General features: G+C 42.7%; 1 protein-coding gene across 2 annotated transcripts in view; it reads left to right on the top strand.

The window, feature by feature from the left end:
• Positions 1-641: 641 nt before the first annotated feature.
• The window catches only part of LOC146659467 (mannosyl-oligosaccharide 1,2-alpha-mannosidase IA), a 204,139-nt gene continuing 180,920 nt past the window's right edge, over positions 642-23,860 (top strand). Inside the window, exon 1 of one of the 2 annotated variants that reach the window (XM_085423530.1) lies at positions 642-2,418. In XM_085423530.1, the coding sequence (XP_085279656.1) occupies positions 1,873-2,418 (546 nt within the window). In that variant the 5' untranslated portion in view covers positions 642-1,872. The remainder of the gene's footprint in view (positions 2,419-23,860) is intronic. The other variant, XM_085423531.1, reaches the window with a different exon arrangement.

The following is a 23,860-nucleotide window of genomic DNA, read 5'->3' as shown; positions in this document are numbered from 1 at the left end:
TCCTGAAGAAAATAATAAATCCGAATGGATAGTTGACTGTTATCCATCCAGTAGATAATGGATCCATTTGGACTGGGCTCAAATGAAGGGTTCAAAACCTCCAAGAAGATGCGTCATGTCCTGCTATCAAAGAGCTGGACGCCAGAAATTCATTAAAATCATCTTTTGCAACCAGCTAACATGATTTTATTGTTATTTTTTTAAACTCTGGATAGAAAAAAATATGTGATTAATTGAAACAAATCTTTTCAAATCCGGGGTAAGTGCTTTCAAAACAAATGAACTTGGGACCCTAATTAATACTCAATAACAAATCCTCCTGTGGATAAAGGATCAATTCTGAGGAACGTGTTGAGTAAAAATAACTCATCAGGTGGAGGGTTTCAGGTTTCATTCATGGACAATGAAAACAAATTTGAACAAAAAAAAAAAAATCTTATCTTCCAACATGCACAGAGCCCACTGAGTAATCACTGACTCTCTCTTGTTTTGTGGGTGTGTGTGTGTGTCCTTCTTAATTGCTGTTGATATCTGCTGCAGATATATCCATCCTCTTCAGCTTTTCAAGGATTTCCTCGTGGGCGTGTGTGTGTATGTGTGTGTGGATGCTTTCCTAACGTACAGGGCCACACAGACCCCTCTCCCTTTGTCCAAACGGCTTAACTGTGTTTTGATAAGCTGTTGTGAATTTCCATCAAGAAATCCGACCAGCCCACTGGATTGTCGAGCAGCGGACCGTTTCCCCCTCCTCCTCTTCCTCCTCCTGCCTGCACTATATGTTACATTTCCAGCTCTCTCCTCTCGCTTTTTTTACGCAAGCGTGGACGTCCACGGCACGGCGACACAAGTGCGCACCACAAGCGAGGGAGAGCGAGAGCTAGGCTCAGGCTCGGCGGGCGGACGTTGGCCGGGTATTGGTGAGACGACGCGGCGGGGGTGTCTGTCTTTGTTGGGAACCGGAGGACTGGACGGTGGATTTGTTTATTCTCCGGATTTTGGATCGTGGGGGGGCTAGGATAACTTCGCACGGGACAAAACCCGCCTTCTTTCATGTCATCCGGCGATTTGTTTCGCCCGGCGTGTTGACGCCAGTGAGAGGGGGAAAGAAGAAGAGGGGAAAACGGGAGCACGGAGGAGCGCATCTGACAGACGAGCGGCAGGAATACACACGCGTTCCCGTGCACCAGCTGCACCAGCACAGGCGCTAACGACATCGGCTCGTGATTCTGAAACGTGTTTTAAGGAGCTTGTGATGCGGCAACGTGGGTCGGTGTGAGCGGGGACGAGGGAACGATGCTGTGCCGTTCGCTCGAGGCTGTGCACCGTAGGGCAGCGTGTTATTGATGATCTGCACGGCGTGGAAAAATGCATCGAGTCGCAACTTTGTTCAGGGGTCTGACACACAATCATCTCCTTTAAAAGTGCATTTATATGTTCCCATGGCGTGCGCTGTTTCCATGAATATAGCTTAGTGTTTCAGTGAACGCCTGTGCCATTTGTTCATCATCCCGGAAGCCCTGTGCTGTTTATGCTTTTAATTTTTTTAGACCCTGCATCCTGCAGTGTGTTGATGCCGGCGGGTTGCGTTATATAGATGAACATCTTCAGATTCGTGTTGCCAAATGATTGGTAGGCTGAATTGTGAATGTGGGCAGGCCTAACCTTCGCTTTATGCAGATCAAATCGATAGCGAGATAAAGACTGCTCTGGCAAGCTCTTTATGCCACTCTGCAAGTGTCACGGGGTGTGTGTTTGGAGTCCCGCATTTTGAGTTTTTACGCAAGCCTCGGGGCAGCAGGGAAGCTGCTCAGTGGAGTGGAAACTGTCAAAACACTGTCTCGGCTGTAAGGCAACGTCTCAAGAAAACTTTCAATGGTTTTCCGAAAGTTGCCCGGTGTCTCGGCATCGGGCATGGGTCTGCGCCTGTCCCAGAAATTCATGTTTCTGCTCTTTCTCTCGGGTTTGGTAACACTGTGTTTTGGGGCCCTCTTCTTTTTGCCCGACTCTGTCCGACTAAAACGCATTTTTCTGTCCAAGACAGAGATCCAGCCAGTCACCGTTGGCTCCGGCTCAGAGAACGATGTCAGGGAGCACTTAAAAAGACCCAAAGACCAGGGCATGACCTCGGCTAAAGGAGAGGCTGGCATCAAGCTGAAAAGTCAGAGCCGCAAACCCCCAGTCTCCTACGAGGCGACCGAGGTCCGGCTCGCCGGGGGCAAAGCGCAGGAGGATCTGAACCTCTCCAGGTCTAAGACAGAGTCCGCGTCAGAGAAAGTGACATCCTCTAACCACGGTGCCAACTCGGATACTTTTAGTTACAAGAAGTTCAGAAGGTGTTTGTTCAAACCCCCGCTGGGAAGAGACAGCGGCAGACCGGCCGACCCGCAGACCAACGAGCGCCGGGAGAAAGTCAAAGAGGTAAGGAAGCCACTGTGACTTTGCTGCCGGAACATCAAGTTCAATGTTCCTGCAAGAGGTGGATGACTGGCACGTGATAGGCACAAGTACAACATAGGCTGTGTTGAGATATGAGAAGTAAACCTAACGGGAAAAAACAAAGCAATACATTTAGGGGGGAAATGGAGGCCAGATATAATCCAAGATAACGCCTAATCTATCAGATAGACCGAACAGGCTGCAAGCAATACTTTTGTGTTTATGTGGCTTTATCTGTTTTTAATGTTGCTTTTGAATGGGAGCTTTTTCATGCTGTCAAAACACAACAGACTAACACAGCAGATAAATGGCAGTCTGCTTTTACGTGGAAAAAACAGGCGTTCACTCTTGAAAGAAGTAATTATATTTACAATGTTTAATCTGACTTGCCCGAATTTGGCGCACAATACAGGCAGAAGCAGTGTGGCTGTTGTTTACTGAGCTGCTGTCCAACAGCCAAAATAAAGCCCTTTTCAGTCATGTTATTTGTCTAAATTTACCCAACGCCTTTGACTATCGTAGTTTAATTCCTGCTGGAGTTCTATTAATAAAGACAGAAAGCGGTTTCTGGACTAATGATGGACTTAATGGTCTCCCGTTTGTGCACAAAACTAGAATAGCAGGGGAACATAGCATCTTTTTGAAATATATATATATTTCTTATTAAACAATTATTTCATTTGCCCATGTGACAGTCCTTAAATTAGCTGTGGCACCTCTGTATCTGCCTCACACAATCAAGCAAATGATAGGAGTGCGTGCAGCTTCTCTTTGGCCAGGAGCTCTCCAAGCTGTGTGCCAGCCTTTGTTGAGCCCTATGGGTCCAATAAGGGCTCCAGAGTGGGAGCGTCTGAGGATTCACACATCTGTACCCACTCAAGGCAAGAGAGGCTGGTGATGAGGGGAAAGAGTAGTAGGAGTGGGAAGGTGGGATGTGTTGGGAGTAATCGCTGGCCAGAGTGTTACAGATAGGTTTCAGCCTCGGTATGTGACACTCATAAGTCCTGTTGTCACTCTCGCTTCCAGCTTGGTGTCACCCTCGCACGCTGCTCACATGCCTTTCATACCCAGAGGTGATGTGCTCCGTAATGACTGAGGCGTCAGAGAACGGAGGGTGATTTGCCCTCATGCACTGAGCTCTCACTGACTCATAGCTCCTCCTTTTTGATGCTCTCTCAAGTGAATGTCAGTGTGACTTTGCTTGCCTGGTGCGTTCAGCTGAGCTCTGCAAAATTCATGCCACGGGGTCGGAATCGTTGGAGGAAAAGTTATTTTCCACCACGCCCTCCACACCCACTTATTGTTGTGGAATATTCATCTTGTTTCCGATAAACCGAGACGTTTATCAAAGTGCTGAAGAGCAGACGTCAGCCGTGCTCACTTGCATTGTATGCTTTCAGGTCTGCGTGCTTGGCCAAATTTATGTTTTTGCTATTTGCTGTTGTTGTTGCTGCAGTTCCCATCACCTCAAGCCTGCTGGCAGTGCTGCAAACGGCTTCTTTTTTTTTGTTTTGTGTGCTCTTGTTTAGTTTTTGGGGTTTTTGTTTCCTGGAGGCTCACATACACCCTGCCAACACAGGCTGACACATTGTGAACCTGTGTTTTGTCCAGGTTCACAGATGCAAAATCAAAAAGCAACTGTAACAATAAAACTGACATGTTTTGATGCTTTCTCTCTCTCTTTTTTTTTTTTGTATTTCTAATGTGTGTTTCTGTGAAGCTGGATCTGTCATTCAGAATACATGTTTGCTTTTTGTTTGCTGCCAGTCATCTAAACTCACAATGTGGTCTACATCCCTGCAAAAGCACTCCCTTTTTTCACTGTAATGGAATGCAGAGAGAGGGTATCCCCCTCCCAAAGCTAACAAAAAGGCTCTGGTCCAGCCCACTGAGTGCCTCAATGCCCAAACTGTGAATGGGCATCGTTTTTCTTAAATGCCAACAACTAGAAAGCAGACTCCCCACCTTCTTCCACTGTGTGTATGCGTCCACTGGCAAAGAGAGGGTGAATCGAGGGACAATGGCTGCCTGATCACACATTACAAATGTTTAAAGGCAGCCCAACCCTGGATCAGGCCCTCAGGATGAACTGCCAAAGTGCTATAAGTGTTTCGGAAACAAACTCTGGGACAAGTTCGCTCTCCACCAAAAGTCTTGAGCAGGATAAAGATAAGGGTTATTTTCATACAGCCTCCTATTTGTAATTCTGTGACGTTATGGCTCACTGAGTCGCCTGCATGCCTATACTCCTGCCTCATTGGCTCTGGCATAAGAAGTCGGATAGCAGAGATCGCACCACAAAAATGCGTGCCTGGAGTAACAGGAGGGGTTTCCTTTTCTGCATGCACATTTTGTTGCTGATGTCCTTTACATTCAGTAAGGTTAGAACTTGGAGTGCAGTAATCCAGATCCAGAGCACAGCCAAACAAACACAACTGCAGAGCAAAGGAGATGTCAGGGAGTGATGGGAGCTCTGAGGCACATCCAGACTGAAGCCTCTGCATCGTGTGGTTGTCTCCATGACATCACATACATTTAAAAAAGAAAAAGAAGAAGAAGCAAAGTTTGCATTAAGAGGTGGTTTCTTTGAAGCCTGTGATGTGCTCTCTTCTCTGTCACCTGAATGTTTAGCAGAGATATGCTGGTACAGGAAAATGAAGCTCTTTGCTTGTGTAAAGCAGAATGTGATGTGGCCTCTAACATAAGATGTATGTGAATGGAGGAGATGGAGTTGACAGCTTTGAGTACTGCAGTGAGAGGACAGAGCCACTGCAGCCTCTTGTGGCAGAGCCTCCTCTAGTGGAGCAATAAAACTCTTCAAGGCTGGTGTGTGTGTGTGTGTGTGTGTGTGTGTGTGTGTGTGTGTGTGTGTGTGTGTGCACTAGTTTGTCAAGTGCTTGGGGACAAATCAGAAGTTTGACAGTTTCAGTTTTGTTGTCACTGTGCTTATTCATCCAGGCCCGAGCCCACCTGCATCACAACAATCAAATGAGGTACATCTGTTCTGTTTTGAGACAAGTCTATTTATTGGTCAGCTGGCTGTGTGTGCTTGCCTGCGTGCAATTCACAATAATGAGCAGTATGCTAGAGAAGTGGAAAGCCCCCTTTTTGTGTATTTGAACCAAAAATAAATAAATAAAGTGAGACAGTTTTTAAAGTACAAAGTGAGTAAAACGACAGCAAAAAGTACAGAGCAGCGATAAGACGGTTTAGTTTTAGTTAAACCACCTTCAGTTAGTCTGTCAGCGAGGTGAACAAACAAACAGCAGCATCACAGACCTCATCTGCCTACTTCAGCTTCCAGATGAGTAAACGGCTGCAGGGAAAATTGCTTTATTTCCAGCAGAATTTACCAGAAGACATTAAAAATTCCCAAGATACTAGTAGTTTTTTTTGTTTGGTTTTTTTTTTACGTTTCAAAAAAGAGAAACCGATTGATGTCATGTAAAAGTGAACTGAAACGACATCAGCTGCAAAACTGAAATCCCCTGGAATACGTTTTGGTAAAAAAAAAAAGTGCCACTGTGTGCCATATTTTTTAGATACAGTAACGGCTTTATTTGTCCTTCAGACAACACAGTGGTACTTTAAAGTAAAGTGTAAGTTTCACTCTTCTTTAAGAGTATAATTGTGGGGGGAAACCAAAATCTGAACCGCTGTATGACACAAACATGAGCACACTCACACAAAACCAACACAAAGCCTCACAAATAGGTGAGCTTGTAGCTGGACCTGAAATCCCCTTATAGCCGTAATGACCAGTGAGCTGGGTGACTGTCTGAATAAAACGCTGCCGTTAAGCTGGCGCCTCCTGGCTGGCTTCGAGCGCTGTGACCTCCCTCCGCCCCTCATTCCCCTGCTGTCTTCTGCTCTGAATCAGGTGTGCCAAACAACCTCCAGTCTGGGCCAGGAAAATGGCCGCCTGCTGAGAGAGAAGAAAGAAACGGAAGACGAACAAAGTCTTAAGAAAAGGCTTACACTCTGCTGGTGTTCCCACAGAGCTGGAACATTTGTGCTTTTCTTCTCCTCTGCGGATGCTGTGCAAATGTCAGCGCCTGGAGTTTGGAATGTGAGTCCATCGTTGTCTTTGGTCTGTTTATGTGGGGAGAGAGCCGCTCGGCCCGCTGGATATTGATATATTGTGCAAGTCAGTGGCGGCTGAGGCAGATATTATAAACCCGTCAGTGTTGCTGAGCACCGATTCCGGCCTCCTCCGCCACACAAGAAGTAATCGACCCTTTCATCTATGATCTGAAACTTGAGTTTGTGCTGAATTAGAATTTTTTAGTGGGTTTTATTCTGGGCTACTTAGCACTACCTGGGCAATGTCACCGGTTAATGCAGTGAGACAACACCAAAGCCTGGCAAGCAAAGCAATCCATTATTTACCTAATCTCCATAAATAGAATCTGTATGTGAATATGCAGAATCTGTTGGGATGGGATTTGTGGCGCTGGTTACCTGGTCACTTTTTTTCCCTTTTAAATAACCAGCACTGGTTAAACAATGAAGTCAGGAAGTCTTGGACAGGTCCATTGGAACATTTTGGACCAAAAATATTAGACATCATATTGGAGAAAGCCACAACATTTCTGGTTGTGAATCAATCTAGGGAACCTGAAACTGCATCTGGGCTTGTGTTCTACCCACTTGTCTATCAAGGCATTTTTTGCTCACTTACAAGCAGTGAATATGGTTGTGACTCATTATTCTTATAGGTTCGTCACTTTTCAGGTCACTGCTGGATATACTGAAAGTCTCCTGCTGTTGTTTCATAGAAGATTGTTGCAAAGTCACCAATGTGTTGGCGGTGTTAAACTAAATTGAGATCATGTGACGTAACCTTGCATTGCGAAAGCTTCAGCGAAAAACAATACACTCAGTTATAGTAGTGAGATGACATTTGCAGAGTGTTTATAGAGGAACATTAAATATCTAAGCTGCTGATTATTTAAACTGCATACTGAGTCTGATTTAGATGAAAACTCAAAGTATCACAGAACAGCACCTATTACTTAATGACCAAGCAAACGCAGATATTTGCACGATGCCGGTTGTAGTTGTGAATGCACGGCCACTTTCCACTAAACGTTCAAAGCGGGTTTTTGGTATTTTAATAATTTACAAACATGAATACTTTTCTTTGCCTTTGTTTTGCATTAATGTACAATTTGTCATCCCCGTGCATTGTACACAAATAAAATGATGAGTACTAGTAATCAAGCATACCTTTTTTAAATATGATGCTTGATGTCTAAGGGAGAAAATGTCAGCTGCCACAGCTGATGACCTTAAAGGTCAACCTATCTTTGTCTAGGAAACGTGTGCTCTGCAGAAAAACCAATGATTGTAGAAAACACATGCATATATATATATATATATACACAGTCATTGGGAATAACGGTAAGATAGAGAAACGTCAGGGAAAAATTTCCCCCATCAGAGCCACCAGAGTTGCTTTTTTCTGTAGGTGATAAAAGCTGATTAAACTACACGGCACCAGGTCTTTCCCCAGGCAATCACTGCAGGAAGTAAGTGATCAGGTGAAATGGAGAGAGGAAAAGGAAGGATGCACGTGAAAAGAGGGAGATGTTAGCTTCCATCCTTTTGCATTCATGGCAGTTTTCTTCCTGGATTTCCTTTGTGGTGAGGGCACTAGCTTCAGGGAAAGTTTCTCTGTTTAGGCATGCTTTTCAAGAGGTGTGTATCTTTGTGTGCGCGTGCGCTTGTGTGTACGTACATATCTCTTGTGCAGGGCATTCAAACGAAACGCTTTGTAGATGGCTAAGATGTGCAGATGGGCTGCTTTGTACAAGTATATTTGTTTATTTTCGTGTCTGCTTTTCCATGCGCTGCGTGTCTTTGAGTGTGTGTGTTGGTTTAGATTACAACAGGAAGTGGAGGATCATTTGACAAGGGAGGGGCTAAAAAGTCCACATGTTCAACCAGAATTTTATAATAGTGCAGTTTAGGTTTGGTATTTTTACAGCATTTTGTGTGCGTGGTTGTGTGACAGCTTGAATTCTGTCCATTTTTAAAATGTTTTTCAGTTGAAATCGCACACAGCTATTAGACTTTCCTGATAATGTGGCCTGGTCAACAGTTTGCAGATGTTTTCACTTGTTACAGAGCGAAAATCCAGCTGTTATCCCCCCAACCTTCTTGTCATTTGTCCCTGTCCATATTTGCACAAGCTTTTAGATTTTATCTGCCTGTCTGTTTGCTGTTCGAAGTCCTGCTGGCAATGTTTACTATAGCCTACAGGTATTACATCAGTTACCAGAAAAACTAGACTGTCAAGACCTAAGGTCGGGACCACTTTATGCCGCACTTAGACTCTGTACTCAAACAGCGGAGCTGTGCTCTTGTCAGCAGTCGTGTGTCTTTCTTATAAGTAAATTTCCACTTTACTAAGATTTTGTTACACGGTCCAAAAACCTTTTTTAAACCATCACCCGTTCCATTGCTGTGATGTTGCAATAGGTTCCATGGAAGCTCGTTTATCCTGAGTTCACAGCGTTGCTGACATAATGAGGTCATAGTGTGTATATATCTTAATCCTGGCTTCTGAAGGCCTGTGATTACAGCAGAGAAACACTTTTTTTTTTTCCTGACTGGATGCTCCATAGTGTTCCCTCCTGGGGCAGTAGGTTTTTGATAAGGCCAAAACTTCCCAGTTTCTAGCTACAGAGGTTATACATCATGTTGTATATCATGATCATACATCATAGTCTCACACCACTTTTAGGCTTAAATAAATAAGAGCGTATAATCATGTTTTCCCAACCATTATCTGCCCTCTTTGACTGCTCTGGCAGACATTATTAGCTCCATAATAACAACAAAGGATGACAGAAGCAGCCTTTGTGACTGTTTGTTGCTATTTCTGTGAATGTATGTGGACTGCCGTCTTCTTTCAAAAGCACTCCCTCGTGGCAAAAATCTTCTTGTTGCACACATGCTTTCAGCCTCCTTGAGTTTTGGCCATTGTATGATGCCTGGCTCTGCGTGTGTGTGTGTGTGTGTGTGTGTGTGTGTGTGTGTGTGTGTGCTTGCTACAGATGAAGAAAATTGCAAAGATGAAGGGTCCAGGCCTTGGCCTTGTTTGCTGCAGACTCTGCGTGATGTCCTTTGCTAGGTGCCGGATGAAATTGCCCCCACCGCTTCTAACCCCCACGTTCCCTCTTTGGCCTTGCTGCTCAGGCAGGGAAGGAAGGAGTGGAGAAGAGTGGCCTAGATGTAACCAGCAGACTCTTTGAGCCCCCAGCTGAGTTCCAGCCTCTTGCCTTTATGCCTGCCTAATTGGTCAGAAACAACATGGATGGCTATGTTCACAGGGTACAGACATTAAGGACCTGGCTTACCCTCATATGTCGTCCTTATCTCGTCTGTCTTTGTCGTCTGTGTACTTGTGATTTTTTTCGTTTTAGAAAGCGCTGTCACTGACTGTGTTCTTCCTCCTTGCATCTCGGCTATGTGTGTCCTCGGGCATGTTTACTGCCAGAGCTCTGCCAACCATCCCCTTCTCTGCATCACCAGAGAGTCGGCGTGCTACTGTCGCTGCAGATTGGCCTGTCTGCATTGTTGTTGTTGTGTTGTGACATGGTTTCAGCCTACTTTCAAGATGGCTGAATAATGCTGTCAAGCATTTGACCAACAATTTAGCCGGATCCACAGAAGACAGCATCAACTTTTGTTGGCCAGGCTCATGTTTTCTGCCACGGCGGGAACAATAAGTTACTGTGGAAAGTTTGCTAGAGCGTCTTCACGGTCAGCACAGTGCTGTCTAGTTTTCTGTGGGTTGAATGGGGAAAATGTGTCTCCCTAGCGATTTTCTTCTTCATTGGCATCAGTGGGCAAATTGCCATTAATTAGCTGAATGCTTACAAGACCGTTTTAGCCAGAGCCGGGTGTATTTGTTCATTATTATCACAATTAAGCCCCTAATCAAATGACAGCAATGGTGCTCAGTGCTCATTAGGGACCCATATAGATTTCTTTCTTTTCTATCAAGGTTGGTTGGATGATAGGCTTGCAAGATAATTGCAATTTTCATTCATTCACAAGTCTGTGGAAAGGCAGTTTAAAAACAAACTGATGTGATAGTCTGCTAATGACTGTTTGTGCATGCGAGCACTACCAGTCTGTTAATCATTAATCGGATGAGAAGTGTAGGACAAAGGTTTTTCATCATATTTCTTGCAACAGACGCGGCTTGATGTGGAGAGATGCGCCCGTGTGATGCATTTTTAGAATAAGTAAACCCTCCGAGTCTCTTAGATATTTATCTTGACCAAGGCAGTTGAAATTGAACTGTCAGTGCTCAGCGAAATATCATTCAAAGTACTCCTGTTCTGGAGAGCAGCTGCCACAGAGGGAACATTTATGAGCTTTTCAAAATTGCTATTGACAGAAATCGTTTACTTAAAAAGTACAGCTAGAACCCCCCATAACATGTAAGTGTTGAGTAAATATACTCTCTCAATATAATCTTTCTAAACATTTAATAACTTGAAAACTACTTTCTTTTTCTCGTGTGATGTTCTAACTTAATCTGTTGTCTGCTTTAATTTACATTCAAAGCCCATTTGTGAGGCAGTGTCAGAGTTTTGTTTTATGTTGGGAATTTTTTATTACCTCCAGAGAAAGAAACTCTGAACTTTTTGTTTTGTCATTCAGACAAGGGTGGGTGATGATACAGAGAGCTTCGACAACAGGAAATGGGTGTAACTCCTCGTCCAGTTTCGAAAGTGAATGTGGGTAACGTTTTTTTCTTTTTCCTTTTTTTTTTTTTTTTTTTGAGAACTCCAGATGTGTCGTGTCACTTAATCAACTGTGATACGGGGCATCGTGCTCAACTTGAGGAAAACCAAATTGGTGAAAATATATTTGCGTCATTCTTGTATGCCTCAGAAAATCCAAAATGCTTTTAAATGGTTTTATTTATTAAGAGTAAAGAGCTATTCAAACCTACTTGACCCTGTGTGATGAAGTAATTGCTCCTCCTTGTAAATTCATGAATTCATCTCGATTAATTATGTTTCTTTGGAAAGCTGAGTTCAGTTTAAGGAGCCAGATCCAGGTCTGAAAACTGCCAGACCTGCTGAATTAAGAAATCCCTTAAAACAAGCCTTTCTGTCAAAGTAAAGTAGATTAAAAACTGTAAAGAATATCACAGCCGTTTCTTTAGGACTCCACTCAACCGCGGTGAGAGCCAATATCCACAGATGAAGAAAATTTTGAATACTGGTGAACCCTCCCAGCAGTGGTTGTCTGACCGCAATTACTCCAAGAGCGCATCGGTGGCTCATCCAGAAGGAAAAAATTAACCCACAACAACATTAAAGAACCGTAGGCCTCACTTTTCCCAGTTAAGGTCAGAGTTCATGATTCATAAATAAGAAAGAGACACATCCTGATGATCCCTAAGAGTTTTGGGCAAATATTCTGTGGACTGACGAGACAAAGGTTCACCCTTTTGGAAGGTTTGCATCAATGTTTGTCTGGAATATACCTGACATAGCATTTCATAAAGAACGTCATACCAGCAGTCGAACATGGTGGTGGTAGTGTGGTGGTCTGGAGCTGCTTTGCTGCATCAGGACTGGGACGATTTTCAGTAACTGAATTCTGCTCTCTACTAGAAAATCCTGAAAGTCAGTGTCCAACCATCAGACCATCATTTTCTGAACTCGAGTACACTTTGGTTATTCAGAAGAACAAAGAGCTGAAACATGCCAGCAAGCCCTGCTCTGAATGGAAAAAATAACTAAATTGAAGGTTTTGGAGTGGCCTAGTCAAAGTCCGGACTTTAATCCAACTGAGATGCTTTGGCATGACCTTAAACTGGCCATTCATACCTGGAAAAGAGAAAAAGTTTCTTGAACATGCCTAGAAAACAACTTTGGTGGTCTTTGCATCAGTTCTCCAAGTCTCTTTGGTATTTCAGTGATCATGGCGGAGAGGACGGTCTGACATGCTGGTTTAGATCATATGTGTTAGGTTAGACTGAGAACTATTGATGCCAATGGCTCGTAGAATAAGAGTAACGTGTTGTTCATAGTCATCCAACTCTTCGGTGACTTGTAATCCTGAAAGAGATCACACCCTTTACAACAGAAATGTTTCATCACACAAGAGGGTTGATCGCTTAGAGCAACTTTGCACTGACATGCAGCAACCCATATTTCTAAAGAGACCCAAACAATCTACACAAAACCTTTACCACAGCATAAAAGAGTCTGTCCTCTCTGTACATGTCAGAGGTTTTCTCTTATTTTTTGCCCCTCCTTATATTCAAATACAGGAACTGAAACAAAGTCGTGCAACCTTAAATCTCACTAACCTTAGTATTACTCTAGCATTTAAAACAACCAGAGTAGCTACAGCAAAAATTCACAACTGCTGACCAGTAAAAGCTCAAATATAAGATGAAGTCAAATAAAAATGTCCATTAGTAAATGTCCCACATGGACGTGCATCCATTTAATTTAAGCCAGGACTGCAGTTTTATCTTCGGAGCCATGCAAAGTAACCGTTTAATCAGCATCTAGGACACAGATATGTCTCCTTTTTTTTTTTTTAAATATCTATCTTTGAGTGGAGAACTTGTGTGTTCGGCCTTTTTTCTTTAAATTTTAAAGATAAACTAATTTTATATTTAAAAAACAAACAAACTAACCAATGAAACATACCTATTAATTGCAACCCTGCACAGAATCTGCCAGCCAGTCAACAAGCCACTTAGTGCATAGTCGCATAATCGGCGCCCGCTGTGAGGAAAGTCAGTTTTCACCTTAGTCCTTTAAGTTTGTACTACAGTGCTTCAGAGTCATGCAGATGATCTAATTAGACTTCAGACTTTATGTGCTAACAGTGATCCATCTTAGTTAATTTGGCCCACCGTTAGAGTGGAAACCTGCTGCTAGCTAAACCTCCCCCAGAAGATCTGAGCCTGCTCATCCACTCTCTCATTATCTCGTCTGTTGTGGTCTTCCAGACACACAATGGAATTAAGATAGAAATGAAAACAACTCTTCTAATGACATCTCTGGGTGACCGAGCTGAAGATGTCTTTTACCTACAAGGGAGGAAAAAAACAGTGTAGCTAGCTGAGATCATGCTACTTTTAATTTACTCGAATTCACCGTGCATTTTGAAAATGATTACACAGTAATGACACGGCAGCAATTTTCAACATCATAATATTAATTACACACATTTCATAAAAGAACCTTAATTGTGGCAAAGTGCAATATGTCTAAGCTGGGAAATTTTAATGAAATCTGCCTTTTAGACTGACATAAAGAGAAACTGATGGTAGACGTGAATGAATAATTTACTGAGTTTTAACAGCACGAGTGTGTATTCCCAGTCAGTGAGGCCTTGAGATTGGACGTGTGCCCGAACCTCATGAGTTCTCTATCTGAACGCAGGCTTGTGACTTAGCAACAGCTCAGTTTATTTGTGTTTGGTCCCAAGCAAATCAGGAAGACCTCGTCTCTTTAACTATCGGTTGTTATTGGAGATTAATTGGTATGAGAATTTGCAAACTTTCAGGTCGGAGTGACGCTTGTTTTTATTGATGTAATGTAAAAATGGGAAAGGGTTAGGGAGTGCGGTGCTGCTCGCGTGCATGTAAAATATCTAATATTCAAATACTGAATGCACTTGAGGCTTGAGCTCAATACTGTTTAAAAGTAGCACAAAACATGTTGGAATATAAATGCAGCTTTTCCCTCTAGTGTTAATTATTTGCTACTTGAAAAGTAGCCACAGATTTCCCCCTTGTTCAAATAAGCAAACCTTTGGTGTTCTTGCGTTCCTGTAATATTTTCTGTTTTGTTTTTTTTAAACCCTGTTGCAGTGACAAACATGCTCACTGCAACAGGGTCAGTACAGTCTGACATTACAGTTTAAGATAGCCAGCAGTGCAACAAACCTGAAGCTGTAAACCAAAGGTCAGCCAATCTGCTTTTCAGTTTAGAGTTAAGAGAATTATATTTGTGGAACAGCCTGTGGCTCATATCAGCTATGTGACAACATTAATACCTCCTGCTTAATATTGTGTATACACCCCCTAGTTGCCAAAACGGCTCTCTCGGGTCCTGTGCATTGTGGGATGTTGCCTCAGTGAGTCAGGCTTCTTATTTGCATCCTACAAATGCTCCGTCAGATTGGGATCTGGCGAGGGGAGTTTGGAGACCAAACAAAAGTCAAAGCCCAGTTAACGCCTATGGCTCTTGTACTCTTTGAGGCATTCCCAAGCTGTTTTTGTGGTGTCGTTATGTGCATTGTCTTACTGGGGTAAGCTGTTCTCTTTGGGGGAGGGGTTGCTTTCTTTGCAGTGATGTTTAGGTGGGTGTTTCCCAGATGAACATTTAATGAGGGAATTTAATGCCGTTCTTTTGGCTGATCAGTGCACATGGCAATTTGATCACCTCATCTTTTAATAGGGTAAGAAACATGAGCTCTGTGATGATCAGGAAGACTAAACAAGACAGATTTTTGCCAGATAAGCCACAACTTTATATGACTAAACATGAACACGCATGCAGTATTGCTCATAACTTAAAAAAAATGAAAACTTGAGTACGCAGGTATGACAAATACAGCAGCTCAAGGTGTGAAGCTGTGAAATGGAGCCAATCGAGCGAATGGAGGACTTGTTTTGTAACTTTTTGGCATTTCCTCATGTATTTTGTTTTTCAGTTTTAATTTTATGTAGGTTTCGTTTTCTGTCATTCTGAGATCAGCTTTAAGGAATCACAGATGTTTTGAGTTATTTTACTATATCTGGAAGTTATTCTAACACTTGTCAGTGCACTGCATTCACCCTGTAGATGAAACGTGAAGCATCTGTGTGCTTGCTTTCTTCCAAAACTCCAGGCTCTCAGCAGAGGACTGAGTCTAATGGAAAAAGTTTCGGGAATGAAAAACAGACTCGTCTCGAGGGGGTACAGAGCACAAAACGCATGTATGAGAGTCCGTGGGAGGCTTACGGTGTTGTGTTTTCCAAGTAAAATGAGATGGATGCTTGCAATTAATTCTGCAGTGACCATTAGCTGAAGAGTCGAGGCAAGCAGAATCAGCAGCAGGAGGCTCGGACAAAACAACAGCCTGTGTGTGTGTGTGTGTGTGTGTGTGTGTGTGTGTGTGTGTGTGTGTGTGTGTGTGTGTGTGTGTGTGTGTGTGTGTGTGTGTGTGTGTGTGTGGTGCTTTAAGCACAGTTTGCTCGAGGACCTCTGAGGCCCACTGAGTCTTTACAAGAGGTGACTATATGCTGACTGGAGTGAATTAAATCTGATGGTGCCATTCAGCATCTGTTCTTTCTTCTGCTTATTTTCTATATTTTTAGATATAAACATAAATTAATGATATTAATTAATTCTATAAATTAACTATTTTTAAAACAGGTTTAAGTCTGTAGAATAGTTTGGGGCACACAAGGCAGAGAGCAGTTGGATTTTACGTGACATTTGGGGTAAGCACATACAGTCAGAAAACAGCCCGTCGACCTCCAAAGATGCAAAAGGTCCTGAAGCCTTTTTCCTCAGCAAGACATTTCACCATGCATATAATATGAAACTAATCTCCTGTTTAGTCAGATTATTCAGGATCATAGCCCCCCTCACCTCTCACCCCCCCCCCCCCCCCCCCCCCCCCCCCAGTTTTTTTTCTTTTTTCAACTAGGGCTTCAAAGGAAGAAGGAAAGAGGAAGAGAAATGCGTGTAGATCTAGTTTAATCTGCTCATTATGGCTACTTCCTTTAATGTTGTTGGTGGAAACGGGCTATCAGTCTGCCTTGAGGCAGCTTCTTTGGCTGCTGCTTTAGTTTTGTCGATATTGTTGCTTGTTGGGAATAAAGCATGTTACTCCCAATCATATCACTTTAACCTGTTAGCCACACAAACACCTGAAAATGCTTTTTTTCTATGTATTTCATACATTCAGATGAAAGGTGTTGTAATGTACGCAGACATAATATCACTAGCGAGCAGTACTTTTCCTGCTTGATCCTCAGGTTGCTGCAGTTGGTCCGTCTTGCTGTGATGGAATCGGATATTTAGAGAGGTATTTGGTGTGGGAGCAGAGCATGCATGAAATCTAGGTTACAGATGGTTATTCAAGGCAGTGTGCTCAAGAGGTGCGGCGGAAGGAAGAACTGGCATATCCCGCAAAAAAAATTCAATTTCCATAGCGACTTAATTAAAAAAGGATACGCATGTTGGGGGATGCACGGCTCTGAGTGGCACGAGGGTCCAATTATTTTATTTTTTTTTTGTTATCTACTTTATAGTTTGACACCTGACAAAAGTGTTTTAATCACTGCTGGAAATGAAAGCTTCATATCTGATTGTGGCCTATAATGTAATGTCGTATCATGCACATGTGTAATTGAAAATAGCGAGGAGGCAAATAGGTATCACTTAATTAGTTTTATTAACAATCCAGCCAGTTAAAAAAGAAGAAATCGCCATTTTTTTAAATTTGTATTCTGTCGCAGTGCTGTGGCTGCTGGTGTGTTCAAAAAAATAGGGTTTAATGTGACACGTTGACCTCAATGCTCAGCATCCACCATCTAATGAGTACCACTGAGATGAAAAGCATCGGGCTTGACATGTTAGATTTACACGATTATTATGAATTTATGCAGCATGAGAGGAACAACTTGTTAAAAAAAACCAAAACCCTGAGTCATCTGTGTTTTGTGTTTCTTTCAGCAGCTGGCTAAGATTTGGATACTTGTGTTCTTACTGTGAACCAGTCTGTAACAGCAGTGCGGTTCCACATGTAGGGGTCTGTTGGCCGAGGGCGAACAGACTTATTTTTGCAGGGGAGTTGACACACGGGTGAACGTGCAGTGCTAACAGAGCTAAAGGAGCTAACAGAGCAGAAAAGCCCAAACCTAAACAAACAGAGGGCTCATGTTTGGCACAGGCTGCCACAGGCAGGCCAGGCTGACAGTGGTGGAGTTGTCACAGTGACAAAAAGCACCATTAATATTAATGCTAAAGTGTTTCTTTCTAGGTTTAGCATTATTCATTTTTTTTACCCCTATGGCATACCAGTCTGGCACCCATAATCCATCTATGCACATTAGAGGATTGGTGTTGTTTTCCATCCTTGCATCTGGGGGTGAGGACTAAAATGAATGTAAACCCAGTAAAAACCCAAAGCTGAACAGCTGCTTCAAAGCAGGAGTAAAATCACACGTTGATTAATCTGACTTTTGATGTTTTTTAAATGAATCATTTGAAAAATAAAAGCTTGAACATTGAGTTCAATTTACAATCACAACCACTTTATTAGGTACATGTGTTCGACTGTCGGGTAATGCAGATATCTAATCACACGCTTGCTACTTTATGCAATTAGACACGTAGACATGGTCAAGATGACCTACTGAAGTTCAAACTGAGCGTTGGAATGGGAAGAAAGGTTATTTAAGAGACTTAATGTGGCGTGCTTGTTGGTGTCAGATGAGATGAGTATTTCAGAAACTGCTGAGCTATCGGGATTTTCCCACATAACCAAATCTAGAGTTTCAAGAAAGTGGTCCAATAAATAATGGATTGCATTTATATAGCGCTTTTCGAGACCCTGAAGGGAAAATATTAAGTGACGGGAAGTTCCCTGGGTGAAAATGTTGGGGTTAAAGGTCAGAGGAGAATGGGCTTTGAGCTAATAGGAAGGCAACAGTAACTCAAATAACCACTTGTTACATCCAGCGTATGCATAAGAGCATCTCTGAACACACAACAGGTTAAACTTTGAAGCAGAAGACCAAACGCGGTGCCACTCCTGTCCGCTAAGAACAGCGAAAGCTACAGTTTGCACAGGCTCAACTATATTGGACAACAGAAGATTGAAAAATGTTGCCTGGTCTGTTGAGACGTGTAAACATGGATCCATCCTGCCGTTATTGGTGGTTCAGGATGTTTATGGTGTAGATATTTTCTTGGCACACTTTGGACCCCTTAGTACCAGCTCAGACCATGTTTATCCCAGACCATGTTCATTAGGGATGCTGTAGCTCAGAAGTTAGAGCAAGTCCTCTATTAATCAAAAGATCGCTGGTTCGATTGGTGGCCGCCCCAGTCTGCAGGCCAAAGTATCCTCGGGCAGGATGCTGAACCTTAAGTTTCTCCCTGATGTATCCATTGGAGTGTGTATATGTGTGAATAGCTCAATTTAATTAGTGCGACTGGTTAGCGTGAATTCATTAGTATTTTTATTACATGTTCATGTAAGTGGCTAAAAATGTTCCCATAAGAAGTCATTGTTTTTCATAAGCTACGCCCTTTGTCTTATATCTAGTGTTAATGCGTTTGTGCAGTCTGTCACTTCTGGCCTCTTGGGACTAGTCCATTTTTGGAGGTTATCTTGGGGGACTTGCCACTTGGCGCTTCATCTTCCCCTCCCTGTTTGCTGAACTCATTTCTTCTGTGCTCGCATTAATAATTTATGGCAAGTGTGAACTAAGGGGAGTCTCTGCTTTCTGGTTGTAAGGCTCCTTTTCCGTTTCCTCCTTCAGCCTTTTGGTTGTGTTGCACTTCTGCTTGCACACTATTTGAACTGAATTTCACATCACTTTTTCTTTGTCTGTCCCCTCCGCACTCTCTTCATCTGTCTTTCTAAATTTCACTCCGTTGCTTGTTGCGTAGTCTGTCTCGCTGAGGTAGAATAATTGCACCGTTGTGTTTCTGTGCCTGTCGAGTGAGTTTCTTCCACGTCTGCCCGACTGCCATCATCCTGCCCAGTGAAACAGATGGTTCTTCTGGCAAACTGAACTCTTGTTAGAATACTTTACAGACACTGCAGGTTAGAAGCCGTGGTGATTGTGACAGTGATTCATACTGTGGTTATACAGTGTCCGTCAGAAATGTATAACCCAGTGGGATAGTGGTAGGGCAGCTCTGCATGTTGCTACAAAGGGATAGGCTTGCTCCTCAGCTGTGCGCTGCAGCAAGCGCAGACATGATGAGGCAATTTAATTACTTGCTGTGATTTAGTCACCAAATAAGGTGATATGAATCTAATTTGGGTGGAGCTTGTCACTCCTGCCTACCTATCTAATGCAGGGAAACGGGGAAACAAAGAGGCTTGCAAGTCCTGTGAGCATTAGTTGATATTCACACAAGGTTATTACACTTGGTCATCAAATTAAATTAGCTGTGGAAGCCAAACTCCTAAATGAAGTTATGAGCAATTCTGGAGCCTGACTTCAAAGGCACTTAAGCCCATCCAGTGTGTAGCTGATGATGTTATTGATGTTGCACTTGGAGCCGAGACAGCAGAACATTAAAAACGGGGCAAAATAAAATGAACTTTGGGTACGAAAGTCATTAAAAACAAACGCAGAGCCTTCTGACCCCAAGAAGTTGTAGGACTCCCGAAGGAGCTGCCTCAAGGGACATTAACATTTACAGTACACACCAGAACAAAAAATAAACACGCACAGCGAGAACAAAATCAATAAAAGAAAACCAACAGCATGTATATGAATGCAGCATCATGGCTTTGCTTGTTGCTCCTTGAAGCGTTTTTGCGTCTCAGCTCTCGGCCCAGAAGAAGAGCGAGCAGGATCTGTACAGTAACATCCTCAACCCCGGGCTCATAAACTTAACCTCCAACTCTTATCCTGTTCCAGCACGTAGGATGCTGCATAACGACCTAGATAGGGGAAGCTGGCTGCTGATTAATAACCGCTTTGCCTCCCACGCTATTGGACACTAAAATATAGACTGAACAATACTGGAGAAAAGCCAAGCAGAAGCCCACACTGAAGAGCTGTTCTTGCCATGGACCTTTTAAAGCCTTTATTTTCTTAAACAGAAATCCTGCATGTTTAAACTATGAAGCTAATATAGACATGCCTTCTTTACTAAGTCGTGTCACTGCTTTTATGTGATGTAACATGTAATTAAACTGAAATGAAAAAGGGGTCGAGTAGTCCTGCAGGATTCTTCTTAAAGGCACTTAAGATAGCTGTTGCCATTTTAATGCTGAATGTGGAGAAATATCTATTTTATAACTGAGCTATTTATATTATTATTATCAGTAGTAGTAGTAGTATTGAAACAGCGAACTGGAAGATGGAAGGTTTACAAAACCATCTTGGTTTATGTCAAAAAACGGCCTCATAGTTGGCAAAAGAAAAATCTGTTTAGTCTTTAAATACATCAACTCAGCATCAGAAGAGAAGATCGGGCCGAACACTCAGGTAACCTTGATGATCTAATGTAGTGTAACTGATACATGTCCTTTATATGTGGGCTATATATTTGGAATGAGGAGCAGCTGGCTGTGCTTGGAGGACTGGATCAGATGATGAGTTGACATGGGAAATTTAATAGTTACAGCTGGTGGGCAGGTGCAAATTGGTGGCTCTGGAATGATGACAGAGGTTATTGCTGTATGAACAACACAGAGATTAATCAGACGAACTTGAGGTGGGAGACGAGGATGAAGCGATGCCAGTGAATGTGATTTTTAACTTTTTTTTTTTTTTTGAAGACTTGCAGTTTAGTTGAGGTTTATTGTGATGCGTCTTTAACACGTCTTTTTAAAAACAGTTTTTCAGTGAAACTCGCTTAGTGGCTGAAAACTTTGGCTGAGGTATATATATTTTTTTGCCAGGTCAAAAGCAGGAAAACAGGAAGTGGACTCAGCAGATGTGGTATTTATTTTTCTCCCCCTCCCTACAGAGATCAACCTTATCGGTGTCAGCCTGTCGTCTGTCTTCTATCCCACTGTCAACATCTGCACATTTACGGTCAGAGGTCGCTGCGCACTCTTCCACATAAACAAAAAAAAGCAGAGGGATTGGAGAGAGGAATTTCTACTGCCTGTTATTGGCACTTCAAAAGTCCAGGAGACTCTGAGAAAGTGCTTTTTCAGCACTTTGTATTCACCCCTCTCCGGCCTGCAAGAAGGACTGCCTGTTTTTATTAGACAACACAAGGAAAACAATTGAGATTTATGAGTGAATGCGGCTCTGTTTGCTAACACTCTGCTCTCTTATGTTAGCTCTGCCATCCCAGGCATGTCGATGAGCACCTTGGCATTAAAAAGGTGGGAAGAGGTCCTGGTTTTACTGACAGTTTATTCATGAGCAGTATGGCTGAGCAATATAGCATCAAGTTCACTGATGATATTTCAAGATATCTGATTTGATTGATGCTTGCATCTTGCTGGCAGCAGCATTTCCAAGTTTAAGTAAATACATAAAAGGGATTTCCTACCTTCTCTTACAATGAACTGCTGTCACAGATGAGGCACTTCTTAATTTGCAGCGGGAATCTATTGAAACAAGGTGCCAGCAGCAGCTGCTTAAGTAGCACCTTTTTTTTTAGGAGCTAAATTGTGATTGGAGGCTGAAACATCCCTGCGCTCGTCTTTATTGCTATAGCCGTTGCTATAGCAACGACGCCACCGTATGACATCATGCTGATGATATGAAATGGCGCGTCCCTAATGGACTGCCGTGACGTGACGATCCACCTCTCACTTTGACGCCAGCGGTTAATGCCGCCTGAATGTGGGAAATATTAACTGGAAACAAGTGATTTTTAAATGACGAGTACAGTTGCAAGAGAGAGCAGAGCGTAACAGGTGAAGCACGCGGTTGTGTTTGTTTTTTGTTTTTTTTTATGACACTTTCCTTTGAGGTGTATTGAAAAGTGCCCTTTGCTTCTTTTCTAAGACAGTCTCACTTCAGGGGTCTCCTGTAGATTACAGCTAAGCAGATGGAATAGAAGAAGAAGCGGGTAAATGTCGGCTTTTTTTGTTGTTTTTTTTATTATTTGGTAGAAGAATGTGTTTCCCTGAGACGGCTCAGTAAGTCCTCCGTGCTCTTTCCTCATTTTCAATTCCAGAGAAACTGAATATGTGGAGGGAAAAAAAAAGATTTTTCCCATGCGCTTCACCAAAGTCTGAGAATAAATGACTCGGCGGGATCATCTAATCTCTCGTATTCCCAATAAACCCTTTTGGCTCAGCATAAGCACATGTACAAAGACTTATTCCTGTATGTTTTCCCTTCAGTACATCTAACATATTTCCCACTGGCTGCTGTGTCGAAACGGCCACGTTGGAAGACCGCTATGGGGATCAATAAAGTGTTTTTCTGTCAGGTCAGCGGCTGATACTCAGGTTATTTACTCTGGGGCGTTAACAGAGGACTGTGGCAGTGATTGGTTGCTGGGGGTTTGCCCATGTTGCTGATACAGGATGCCTTTCTTACCCCATCTCTCTGTGAACACTTGAATTCATATCCAATAGCTTCTGCATTATCCCACAGGTTCAAATATAATAGATTTTATATATTTATAGATAAAAGACTGAGCTTTTTATGGGTCCCTGAATGTATTTGAGGTTATTTGGTTGCTAAATTCTGGGCAAAATGTATTGCGCTCATAAAGGGACACAGCTACACCCAAGCAGATGGCTTGTTTAACTGTGGCTGTCCAGACTTCAAGAGTGATTTCATTGTGGCTGTCCAGACTTCAAGAGTGATTTCATGACTCCTTGTGACACTGAATGCATTTCATGGAGTGACAGATGTGGGTAAAGCCAGTGTAGCTTGAAGCTTCAGAGCTGCTCCTGCCTGAGTGCACAGAGCTAATTGCAGCAACACAAGCACTTTAGTTATTGAAACCTTTTGGCTCTAGGAAAATCTGATGGATACTTTATAGTCCAAATCACTACTTTAGAAAATACCATGCTGGTTTATTGAGAAGACAATAATTGTTTGTTGCAGCCCTTACTTTTCAGTGATTACTTCACTAATTAATTTGTGCACCTATTTGTGACCGTTTCAGCTCCACAAACAGACTTTTTCTCATTTTGGGTTTCGATTAGATCGGGGATTTCTAGTCTTTCTCAACTTTTTTTTTTTCTTTTCTTCCTGTATTAAAAAAACATTTACACATGCAGTGTAAGTTTGTGCCGTTGAGCCACACCTAACCAAATCTCTCTGCAGCATCAGCGTCGGTGTACTCACAAACACGCTGTGGCTAAAACTGACTTCCTATTCGTAATGTTTTCAATTCTGCGAGGATTAGCTCAGGAATCCAGGGCACTGAGTGACCTATTGATCTGTGCCGGGGTCTGACATCAAGTGCCTTCAGCCTCTGTACTTCCTGGGTCTTCCTAACAAGCAAGTGTTGTTCTGGAGTGTACTGGCATATCCCTTGGCAAATGCGAGTTCAAATAAGTCTGAGCAGCTTTAAAAGAGACCAGGCCTGTCATGCAGATGAGGCCCATTAGTGCCCTGTTTTATTCTTTTCAAGCTCAAAAGAAAGATTGCGATGATATTTTACATGGTGAAATGGGAATCTGAGAAGATAAATCAGACTAATGAACGCAGTCATTTTTTACCTTGGCATGCGTGGACTTTTTGTCAAAGACAAGACAAAGA

This window comes from Rhamphochromis longiceps, linkage group LG11 (genome assembly GCF_057381845.1).
Source record: "Rhamphochromis longiceps isolate RC_006_pf linkage group LG11, R_longiceps_female_GT1.1, whole genome shotgun sequence".
Classification (NCBI taxonomy): Eukaryota; Metazoa; Chordata; class Actinopteri; order Cichliformes; family Cichlidae; genus Rhamphochromis; species Rhamphochromis longiceps.
Note: the sequence above shows the minus strand (reverse complement) of the source record. Positions and strands in the feature narration are given on the sequence as shown.